Here is a 12,580-nt window from a genome sequence, read left to right as displayed (position 1 = left end):
GAGTTTTCACTAAACCTGCTACGTGAAACGGACCTCTGGCCAATAGGAAAAAAATCAATTGACACTTTTAAAACCAGTACCGTGAATCCAATCTATATTTTGCCGTCCCCCAATATAAATATAGCACATTTTGTTACAACTTGTTTGAACTAAATTGTAGCTACGCACCAAATTCATTGATATGCAGACAAAAACACAAAAATTACAATCTCCTAGCTGTTGGGAGGGACATGGTATTTATTGGGGAGGTACAGTTATAAAAGAAACACGAGAGCAAATGCAACCCAGAAGCACTAGAGATTAAAACTAAACATGCATTTTATCCACATGTTAAAGGTCTGTCTTCATATTTCAAAGTTGCATTCAACATCCTTGGGACCTCTGTATCCTTAAAACAAGACCAAAGATCATTTTGTTTGCTTACACCAGCCCACGTAGCCATCTGCTTTGGTTTGACACCGCTTCTTTCTCTCTCTCTCCGGTTGGTAAACTTTATTATTGGAAATAAAGTTGCACATTTTCAGCAGGTGCCGACGGCATTCACGGTGTTGCTCTTTGATCGAAAATAGGATTTAAAAACTTTAAAAAAATACTCTCATGATATCCTTTTTCAAAAAAAAGGACAAAGCTTTGCCTCTATGATCTCACTGTCAGAAATGTGTGTTCAGCAGTCTTTAGGGAATCTGCCCGGAAAACATTTTGTGCACATTGAGCTCTCCTTTTCTCCTAAAAACAACTCCTCACTTCTACTTGTCAGTAAGTGGTGTATCAAAGTATCCACTTAGAATAGAGCAGTCATTGTTAAATGGACTTCACTTTTCTACATTAATTTTCAAAAAGGCTTTTAGATAACTCAGAGGCCGTTTCCATGGTTTTTAATGCTAATTGTAATGTTGGTTTCGTATTCTATGTGACTTATTTTGGCAGAGCATGGCAAAGAAGATTCAAGATTGCATTTGAAAAAAAAGGTAGCTAAATGTGAATGACAGTGTGTGAAATACAGATTCTATCGTACTAACTTTGACCTCACAAATGTCTGGAAAATTTTGGTTTTGACAGGCAGCAGAAGTATCCCGTTGCAATGGAGCACATCAATTCTGACACATTTCACATTTCACCAGTCAGAACATTTTGAAATACTGTGCTGTATCTGAAAACAAAGGGGCTAACATCCTCAGAGAGCGTCCATATAACAGTAAATTCTATCACTGATGGTCTATTGAGAGAATCTGTTTTTCCTTACTGAATAAAATCCTGGTTGCCTGGCAGAGGTCATAAAGCAACATCTGCCAGGCAGATCCTGCCCTCTCTGCTCTCCCCATCCTCCCCCCACACCCTTACCCTGCTGTCCAGTTCTGGATTAGAGTTGGCCTAAGCCACCCTCAGCATTCCACTCTGCATGGATTACCTCCTCCTGAAGCTGCATTGCTGTCACACATTAACCCGCAATCACAAGTCTCTTGTGCTGAGGACACTTGTGACAAACATCTAGTCAGGATTACTGGAGTCTGCTACGAGCACAATGGGAGGCATTTGTCCTGTTTTTGTGCTCAGCGAGAGCAACATGTTATTCTGAGAGAGTGGAGCCATGCAGGCCGAGTTCAACAGCAGCCAAATGCTGAAACAGACACGCCTCCACTGTCTGATTTAACAGGCAGGTCTGGGGGTTTCTGAAGAAAATGATTCAGGTGGCAGAAGCAACTGGTGCTGCCTGTCATGATATCTTTCTGTGAAGACATTCGCTCGAAGTGAAAATGGTTTTGCAGGATGTAGTGCTACAGTCTTCGTCCATTTCTGTGACCCGCAAAAGCTACGCTGCTTGTTATTGATTTCCATAATTATTCGGTCACTCAATTCTGTGAGATTAAAGGAATGACATTCAGCAAAAGCTTTCTAATAAGGAGCCCCGCTTCTGTGACGGAGACAGACATGAACACACGTATGTACGTCTAAATGTTTTGGAAACATTTAAAACGTTCCAGACAGACAATATGATCGCACAACTGGAACTTGCCTGCCACGGTAAGTACAGTATGTGCACAAGCTTACAGATGCACTCCGCTAAGCGCAAAACTGAGACTAATTTGAGGATTCATCAAGAAACCATGAATCATATAACCTGGTGGAACCGAGCGACAGCAAAAACCAAGCCACCTGTAGACACGGCAATTTTTTAGAATGCACTCATATCTTGGTTGACAGCTTCATGCAATGCTTTGTTCCAACAAAATCACCCGCGTCATTCTTTCACTTCAAGAGGAGATGAGCAGCAGAAGGAGGGAGAGCTGTACTCTTTGCAGCAGCAACAGTTGGCTGTCTGTCGGCTGAGAGGCAAAGAGTTAGCTGCAGCTCAGAGACACACAACATGCATGCACACGGACGTGTGCCAGGCGATTGGAAATGGAAAGAGATGGCTGAGGGGAGAGGAGAGAAGAAAAGGTGACAGATAAAGCTACAAAGCCTCAAGGCTGGAGGGATGCCTGGCAACTGGTGGCAGACATGGAGATGCAGTAATAAGAGAAAGGGAGAGGGAAAGAACTGCAGGGGGATAGACAGATGCACATGTAGACAAACTGAAAAGCACAAGGATGAAGCAGAAATCATCACTCACTGGAGTCGTCTGAGTCATATCCCTCCACATCAGGCTCCTCGTCCCTCTTGACGGCCTGTAAGGAGGCGGAGGCTCCGGCACACGCCCGGTCAGGGTTGTCCTCATTGGGGCGGTCACTTTCAGTGCCAGTGTTTGCAGAGGCAGCGGCCGAGGAGGTGGAGAGGGCAGAGCGCAGGGGCCCTGCGTGACCCGCCTGATGGGGCGCAGCAGGGGGGAGGCCCCGCGGGTAACGAGGGAAGTAGTCAGAGATCTGCTTGATGGGCTGAATGGGGCCAGGGCACACGTCAATGGCCATGTGTTCCTGGATGCTGATGGTGGGTTTCTCGCCTTTGCGTTGTGTCATGCATGCGGTCCAGCCCGGAGCCTACTCCCAAAAACAAAAGAAGAAACTGGAAAAAAAAAAAAAAAAAAAAAAAGAAGAAGAAGAATGTAAACAGACCCAACCGGTGAGTCTTCCTCCTGTTGCTTCTCCGGAGAAGGTGGCTGTTGCTCTGGGTGGGTGCTGATGGGTGGACGAGTCCAGGTGATCTGTGGATGTCACCACACTGGTCTACATGGAGTTCCTGAGGCTGCTGCTTCTGCTTCGTCTCCCGGTGCTCTCCTCAGACCCAGACCATGCTGTCTGTCAGCCTCACACACACTACTACCTACCCTCCCGCTCTCTGCTCTTCCTATACCCCCACACTCCTGCCCACGTCTGCGCCGCCTATCTGAGAGAGAGGGAGCAGAGAGGTTGGTGTGTGTGTGAGTGAGTGAGTGAGGGAGAGGGAAGGGATTAGAGAGAAAGAAGGGAGGGATCAGCTGATGTCACTGCCTAGCAACCGAGCGGTAAACTGGAACCGTCGGCCGAGGTGCTTAATTATGATATTAACCCCATCCATCTGTCAGTGTGAGGGAAGATCCAGAGCCATCTCAGACTAGCGCACGTGGGAATGTGTGTTTCCTTGGTTGCACGGATGTGTTTGTATGTCCCTCTTGTGTTGTGATAACCTGAAAAAATGAACCGTTAAACTGGTGTTCTGTGATTCACTTCCAAGAGGTTTGTTCAGACTGAATGTGCTCTCTTTTGCTTTCTACTTCTCAGGTGGTAAATATCAAAATGGAAGAATAGATTCTAAGGTTTGTTTTCTCGTATTTTAGAGTATTTCCTGTGAGCTGTCACTTGCATTAGGGGAAGAAAAGACTCCAAAACAACAGTTTAAAGAGGCCGAGCGAGTCCAAATCTGTCTTTGTGGCAACAGACTGGCTCATGTCACCCCTGCCTGTCTGTTTTGTGTCACCACACTCTGGTTCTAAAACGTTCACTCTCCTTGCACATTAATTAAAAACGTAAACATCTTTCAGTTTTTCATTGCACAAGACCCACTTCCCTGTACACCAATTATGTACCTCGATGTTATCACACATTTCATAATTGCTTACCATCTGTTGCAATTCTGTACATGGCAGTGAAATCTGTACAGTCTGTTTGATGTGTGTGTTTCCACAATGCAGCCCCCTGAATGGATCTGACTAACACCAACACAGTGACGCTGAGGCTGCACTGATGGAAACGAGCTTGTAAAATCACACCTGTCTTCTCTCTGGCCATCAGTGATACTCCACCTACACTTACACAAAGCAATGCAAATAGTCTAGTTGTATTACTACACAGAGTCTCTGTGTAATTAAGTACTTTTCTTTCTGATTTTAAAGTAATTGAGTCTGTTAAAGGGCAGAAATGCAGAAGTGTCATTCTCAGTATGACACTTCTGACATTCTCTGCTAAAATACCAGCCAAGGCTCATTGCTTGTCATCTAGCTGACATTACGTGAGAGCAAATCACAGTCACTCAGGAAAATCCCTACCTGCAGATTTACTAGGAACTCTGACCTCTCCCTTTACTCATTCACAAACAGATCAACATGTCTGCAGAGAACAGATGAAGTAGCACCCTCTTGTGTTGGTTGTTAGCAGCAAATGACAGCTTTTTGCAATTTAAATTCAGGTTTTTTTCCACTGATTTTAATAAACAAATTATCAACAGCTGAAATGTTATCTTTTTAATTCTGATAAAGCGTAAATATCATTTTAAGAAATCTCCATAAAACCCAAAGAGTTAAATATAACTCCCGAATGTGAATGAGGTGGTATGGTATGGAATTTCAAATAAAAGTGGTGATTTTTACTTTATTTTGACTTTTATTTCATGACAAACACTATAAACCGAAGATATTTCATAATTTTTTCATCAACTTTATTTCATTTGATGACATATATGTCCAAATTTACATTTTAGGCAAGCGACATGTAAAAAAGAGGAAATCTAAAAAAGAAAGTAAAGCTTTTAGCACCCTGAAATGTTGTAATATCTTCTCATAACTCCTAAAAGATGTTCTGGCATTGAGGATGCAAAGTGATGAAGACTTTCAGGTGTTTTTTTTATTTGTCCCATTCTTTTCTGCAATCATGTCTTAAGGTGTGCAACAAGACAGGGTAATCTTTTGCAGCATTTTTACTTTAAAATTCTCCACGCCTTCACCATTAGAGTGTGGACCGGTGAGGACTGAAGACAGTTCAGCCCAGTTCCTGTACCCTCTTCTTCCTATGAAGGATGTGGTATTCCACTGTCTTTTGTGTATTAAAAAATGCGTAGACATCCCAGGAAATGATGTGGTCTTGAAAGGCAGTGTGCGTTGTTATAAAACCACAATAAGCATTTCTACATCAATGCAGCCATCACAGAAGCGCAAATGAGTTTTGCCAAGAGCACCGATACATCTCTATACCATCAGTGCCTGGCTTTTGGATTTGTTGCTGATAGCAGTCTGGTGCTTCTTTTTATGTTTGATGAACTTCCAAATTGTCTGACCACAGCACACGTTTCCACCGTGCGATGGTCCATCCCGGACGCCTCCGAGCCCAGAGAAGTCGACGCCGCCTCTGGACAAGGTTATCATAAGTAAAAACAGTTGGAAGTGGCATTTGTGAATGTAACTCTGTATTGTAGTGCTTGACAAAGGTTTGCCACAGTATTCCCTTGTCCATTTTGTTATATCAGCTATTGATCAATGACTGTTCTTGTTGCAGTGCCGTCTGAGTGTCCACCAAACTGGAGATTCCCTGCACATCTGTGGTCCTCAAAGACTCAGCCTTTCATGAATGCTGCTTATGTACCAAATCTTGATTACAATCACCTGTTTAAATAACATCAGCAATGTTTTTTTTTTATAGTTTTACCTCACTATCATCCCTAAATTTTACTTATTTGGAGTTGTGAGATTATCTTGATTCAGGACAACATTTGAGGCCTTACATCATTTACACCCATATTCATCTTCCCATCATAACAAAAAGTGTGACTTATTGTTACACCAAACAAAATACAGCCCTTTTGTTTGAGCATTCTAGATGTCTTAACAGGTGAAGCTTTTTGTTTGAGGTTTGTAGATTAAGGGCGAGTGTGTAACCACACAATGGAGGCTTTAGAGTGAGACAGTAAAACCACGATTGTTTGTGAATAGCGCATTGAGGGAGAGGAGTGCGGGACTCTTGGGTATTCAGAGTAGTCCTCTCTCAGTCCCCAGCCACTCAGAGGCAATTATCTGAAAAATAAAAGCAGTGAGACAAGTCAACAGTAAACAAAGGTGGAACATCACAAAATCACTGAACTAGAAAATCCAAAACCTAATGTGGCTCTTTGAGAAATATGTGTCAACAGATTTAATTAACAAAGACATTTCAAAGGAGGCAGAATGAGAAAAACTGCTTCAGAGTCACACATTATACTTTTTTTTTTTAAAGTTTTCATGTTGATATTCTTCTAAAATGCCAGAGTGCCTCTGGCAGTGTGAAAAACTAGTTGTATATGTGTATTATTTGTGATCAAACCCAGTGAAATCTCACCCAGAATCTCATGCACTTTGCATGTGTTTAGCTAAGAACCAAAGACATTTGTCATAACAGACAGTTTTGTATGTCAGAAAAAGCTGTTGGAAAGGTTTGAGAAGTTCAAACTTGGCCACCTTTCACACCTCTGCACAGCAGCACATCTGCTGTAAAAGGTGACTGGGATTAAGAGATGGTCCATTTTCGACAGTTTGCCAGCCTCCAGGCAGTAATAGAGACGATGTGGTGCTGTTAGGGACTCCATCAATTAAATCATTTGAACCACACTGAGACTGTTACATTTCATAGCTACAGTTCATCTTGATTGATTTGGCACTTCTTAAATAATTTTCCTGACCCTTCTTACTTGCACTTGACACAGCACAAAACATAAACAAGTCTGAGTGCTCTCGCTCTCTTCCACAGACAACACAAATATCATTCAGTGATGAATGAGTTTACGAAGCAGTCATTAGCTTCAGCTCATTGTTTACCTGATTGATCTGCAGCTTTACTGGGTTCTTTTTTTTGGTTTTTGGTTCACTCTCCCCCCTCCCACGACATTGTTGTGCCCAGCAGGCAGCTTTAACATCATCATCTCAGCAACAAACAGCACATGGAGCTGGAGATGAGCTGGAGTGACTAAAAACAAGAACAGCCAAAACAGAAGGAGTTTATGTTCATTAGGCCGCAAAAAAAACATTTGAATCTTTTGTGTTCATGTGATAAAGCAGCTGTCAGTGCACTGCGTATGTCACGTAACAGACAATTGAGCAAAGAACTGATTTTAAAAAGCATCTTTTGACACTTTTTTACTAGCAGCCTGTCACAAAGACACATCATTTGTTCCCATTTTTTCTGTTGCGTCTATGGAAACTGTAGAAAGCGACACAGCTGCACGAGGGGAAAATAGTATTTCTGCATCAACGAGGTGATTCCCAAAGAGCTATTAGCTGAAAACTTGTGGAGGAAAAAGTGGCAGACCTAATAAACTATCCACAGCAGGTGAACAGTATCTGAATGTGGCGTTGTTAGAAAATAGCAAAAATATCCAGCAAACACCTGACACAGGCAGGACCTGAGAGATGCACCTGTTCACCTCATCAGAAATGGGCTCCATGGAAGGGTGGCTGTCAAGAAGCCGTTCTTAAGGGAGGGAAACAGGGAGAAAAGGCTGAGGTATGTATGCCAAATGACAAAAGAAGTGGACTGAAAATCAGTGGCAGCAGGTCTGATGGAGGGATGAATCCTCCCCAGAGCCCGGAGCTCAACATTACTGAAGCAGTGTGGGGTCATGTTGGCAGAGAACGGAACAAAAGGCAGCCCACATCCAAAGAAGAGCTTTGGGATGAGCATATCAGGGTGTGATTTTGGATCGTGTAAGATGCGAGTCTTAATTAAGACCCACATCTCACATAATCAGAATTATGCTTTAAATCATGCTCATGGGTACATTGTTGCCAGGTCATTTCTTTGAGTGACACAAACCACAATTTTTTTTTTTTCAATTATGATTTTGCTCTAGTGAAGTAAATAATGCAGAGCCCATGTTGAGCTCCCTGAACTACAAGCCCGTTGATTTTCATAGTGTGTCAATTTTAAGATTCACTTCCTACTCCTTCCAGCTGATGCACTTTTGGTCATTCATTTATTTTTTTAAATAATTTGGTGTGTTGAACTGTCTTAAATCTATCTTTGCTTCATTAGCTAGTTATCTATTGTACACAACCAAGTCTGTAACAAGTCTTTGTTTACACTGCTACAATTCAGAGCGGGGGCACTAATGACCAAAGGATAACAATCTCTGCTAATTTGCATGCCATGTCTTGAGAAATGAGATTGTGGTCTCTTAACAAGTACTCCAAGGAGGCTCTGGCACTTAAATCTCCCAGGGATTCATCCTAAATGAGGGAGTCATGAGTAATGGTGACCTTTTCAAAAATGTTTGCTCTTAATGACCCACGGAGGAGGCTGAAATTCTGCCTTTAGTTTTGTTCCTTCCAGCACAGGAATGTGACTTATACCATGAGAAAAAACAACATGGTTTTGACTAACTTCTTTTATGGGATAAACTGCACCCATCGCAGATGAGCATCTATGGTTCCAGCAACTGCTCAGTTGGTCAAGAGTAGTTTAGTTGAGATTTGGTTTGATGATCAGGGACCATGCACAGCTGCATTGATCACAGAGGAAAATATGCTTTGTCCCTGAGACACAAAGACATACATTACACATACAATACATTTAACATGTACAGGTAACAATAGTAAAAAAGTACATTACTTAGTAAAAGTACAGTAAAATAGTGAAAAAAATATATGATGTAGTAATAGTAGTAATAAAAGCGAGTGTGACTTTTATCTGTCCACCCTACTTCCTTCATTCCCTGCAAAGTGTGCTCTACAGGATGTGACATTGGACGTATATTATTTTTTTCTGGTAAAAGAAGACACGACAAATGATTAAATAATGCCGACATGTCTGTTCTTTGAAAAATATTTTTAAGCGGTGGCATATTTTCAGTTCTGTTGGGGGTCTGTTCCGTTTTGTTTACTGTTTAGAAGGAGAACATAGTTTGTCCCACTTCGGTTTTTCTTTTGGGTATGGCACACCACCCAGTGAATGTTGACTGTGTTTCTCTGCTCATCTGTTCCGATGTTAAACTTTTGGCGGAGGCCGCATATTATTCTTTATCTTGAAAAACGTCAATTTGCATATCTGATGTAACTTTCAAAGTTTAACATATTGTGTTTGGTGAGCATTTGACAGTGATGATATTGTCATGTTTTCCTATCCAGGATCCTACGTGCTTGTTTATAGAGTGACTCCAGTGGTTTGATGGTTGTCTTTTTTGCTTTACCTGCTTAATCCAACTCAGGGTTGCAGGGGGGGCCGGAGCCTATCCCACCTGTCATTGAGTAATAGGCAAGGTCACACAGAGACATACAACCATCAACACTCATACTCACTCCTAGGGACAATTTAGAGTCAACAATTAACCTAACATGCATGTTTTTGGGCGGTGAGAGAAGCTGAGCGTAGGCTCTAGAATAATGCCCAAATATCTGAACTCGTCTACATTTGCAATTTTTTTCTACCATAACAGTTATGGTGGGATAGGTTTTGTGATTTTGTTTGCTTGAGAAGAACACTGTTTCTGTTTTCCCCCACATTTAACGTCAAACAAAAGTCACTCGACCATTGACCGCAATTTTATCCATCACCACTGATAACTTGGCTGCCACTTGTTCTATGGCCTTCCCATGTGTGTGGATGACTGTGTCGTCAGTGCACATTTGGACATAATCACACACAAATGAGAGGTTATTGATGTATAGGCTGAACAGTAGCGGCCCCAGCACAGATCGTTGTGGTACCCCTACGGTGCACGCTTGGAGTCGGGACGCTGGATCATTTAAACAGACACGCTGGGAGCACCCACATAAGTAGGATTTTAGCCAGCTAAGAGTATCCATGGACAGTTTGCACTGGGTCAACTTAGATATTAATATTGCATGATTAACTACGTGAAAAGCTTTGCAGAGATCTAAACAGACTGCACCTACCACCTCTACTTTGTCCAAACTCGATTTTAGGGAATCCGGAAACAGCATGCCGACTCAGCGGAATGGTTAGTCCTGAAGCCAAACTGCGGGGGATGCAGGAGGGCCTCTGACTCGAGATGTTTCACCAACTGCTCAGCTACCACTTTCTCGACAACCTTTGAGAAGACTTGGAGTATACTTATTGGTCTGTAATTGCTAAGGGAGTTAAAATTCCTAATTTCAGAATACTGGGAAATGTGCTCTCCTCAAATGATCTGTTAATAATTATAGTAAATAACACTGTTAAATAATCATATATTTTTAGGAATATGGTGTGGTACGAAGTCCATGGATATCCTTAGCTCTGAAATTCGACAGAGATGAAAGGACTTTGTTTACCTTTAACTCATTTATGGGTTTAAGACTGAGGGATGCTTAATTGTCTGTTACAGTTTGATGAAAATGTTTTTTTTTCTTTAAATTACTACCCAATTCTATTTTACCTTATACCTTCTACCTTACCTGAGGGTTCTCTTTATTTTTTTCAGAATATTTCTTTATTTCTTTTTGCCTCTAATTATTTCTATAAAACAATTAGCTTTAGTTGCGTGAAGTTGCGATGTGACCTTATTCCTGTAATGTCTGTATATTAGACGATCTGTAGCGAGGCCTGACTTTAAAGGTGTTTTGAGGGCAGAGTCCCCTTTTCCTCATCAGAAGCCATAAAGATTCATTAAAGCAGGGTACATTCCACTTTGCCCTGCTTTTGAGGGTCATTGTTTCTGTGAATTTTTCTGGGGCCTCTTCACATTTTTTCATATCCATCCAATTTATTTGTTTCAATTCATTTTCATGTGCTGCATACTTGGGTGCATGAAATCAGTTTTTCTTTTTTCCATATTGTGTTTATCTGAAGGCAATTTATGTAAAGTTATGTTATGATCCGACATACTAGTTCTTAAGTTATAGATTTTTGTTGTGCGATCTGGTTTATTTGTAAATATTAGGTCCAATAAGTTTTGAGATGAGTTACTTATTCTTGTTGGGCTGATTATTAGTTGCGTCATTTGAAGATCCCTTTGTCTTTTTTCTTCGAGTTTAATCAAGCCAATTTAGACTGCAGTCACCGTTAGGATTAAATCTTTACTGACGTATCTTTTGAGCACTTCTGATAAGTGATGAAATAATATATCTTTGGGCAGTAGATGGCCTATAGAGTGAGATCACAACAAAAGATGTGATTTAGACTCCAACACATTATCTAGAGAGTTTTCAGGGATGTCAGTTTGTTTACATTGTAAGCCCTTTTTTTCATAAATCACAGAAGTTCAAGACTAACTTCATACTGTAAAATAGATCTACATTATTTTAACTATGAAATTCTATTTTCAGCTATAAAATTCTGTGTTCCATTATAAATGGCTTTAAGGAGTTGCTGTGTAGTGTGTGAAAACCTGAAGACCAACAGTCTCTGCGCTCATACTGAAAAATGAACATACAAAACTGTTTTAATTTGACTCTGATGATGTCAAATGTATCCCAATCGAAAGTAAGCATTTATAAAGAGTCAGGCGTGATGTAGCCGCCTGTCCTGTCCATCAGCAGTATGCCTCCTCACACTGCCATCTAGTGGCGACAGCAGAAACATGCCATTCCACCACAGTAACTGTACCCAGTCAGAATAACCTGGGGCTCCTTGTGTTCCCATGGAACAAAAAACTATTGATGAATAAGAAGTTAGTGCTTAAGAAGGTCAAATAAACAACAGTCATTTAGTGGTTGTTTTTTGTTAAAACAAAGAAAATGTCTTTTAAAATGATCCAAATGAGGGGAAAAAAATAACCATTTCAAATTCAGCTTTTTTTACACCAGCATTTTTGAGTCTGAAATATTCTTCAAAATGGAATGAACCAAGTGGTTCAGACCCTGTCACTGCTGTCAGTGACCATTCCAGTGAAAGAAAACTGCCGCGAGACAACAAATCATCCCTTTTGATCAACACTGAGACATCTTTTTGCAGTTCTTCCTCATAATGTTCTGTCCCCTACTTTAACAAACATGAAAGTGGGGGGATGTTAAACAGAGTGATTCAGTAGTTTATGAAGCAACTCTTGGAACATAAAGTGAAACTTTTGAGCTTTGACAAGGTTGAACAAAAAACTTAGACAACCGAACTGCAATGCATTTGAGGGAGGGAGACCACTTACTGACCCCTTTCGCTAGAATAAGAAACAATAGTTGATTCTTTTTTTAGGCTGGAGTTACATAAAAGAAGCTACTTGGCTTTGAACTCACAAGTTAGATAATCAACGACTAGACAGTTTCATGCAACAGTGAGAAAGGCATTCAACTTAACCCAGGTTTTCAGTTTAAACACAGCTGTAGTAAGTGTTTATTCATATAAAATTGTTCCCGAAGCCCTGTAATACCCCTCTTAGGCAACAACAGGCAACAGTCCTTGTTCACAGTGGAAGTCTTGATTTGCAGGGACAGTTTAAACTGCCTGCTGCTGAAGAGGACTGCCGAATCAGACCATTTTCTCTCTCCTCTGTGCTC

The 12,580-nt window shown here is 41.2% G+C and overlaps 1 protein-coding gene across 1 annotated transcript in view; it reads right to left on the bottom strand.

Moving 5' to 3' along the window:
• Positions 1-3,309, bottom strand: part of doc2b (double C2-like domains, beta) — a 197,026-nt gene extending 193,717 nt beyond the window's left edge. Inside the window, exon 1 of the mRNA XM_075487428.1 lies at positions 2,612-3,309. Coding sequence (XP_075343543.1) covers positions 2,612-2,954 — 343 coding nt within the window. The 5' untranslated portion in view covers positions 2,955-3,309. The remainder of the gene's footprint in view (positions 1-2,611) is intronic.
• Positions 3,310-12,580: the final 9,271 nt, after the last annotated feature.

The sequence above is a fragment of the Odontesthes bonariensis genome, chromosome 16 (genome assembly GCF_027942865.1).
Source record: "Odontesthes bonariensis isolate fOdoBon6 chromosome 16, fOdoBon6.hap1, whole genome shotgun sequence".
Taxonomy (NCBI): domain Eukaryota; kingdom Metazoa; phylum Chordata; class Actinopteri; order Atheriniformes; family Atherinopsidae; genus Odontesthes; species Odontesthes bonariensis.
Note: the sequence above shows the minus strand (reverse complement) of the source record. Positions and strands in the feature narration are given on the sequence as shown.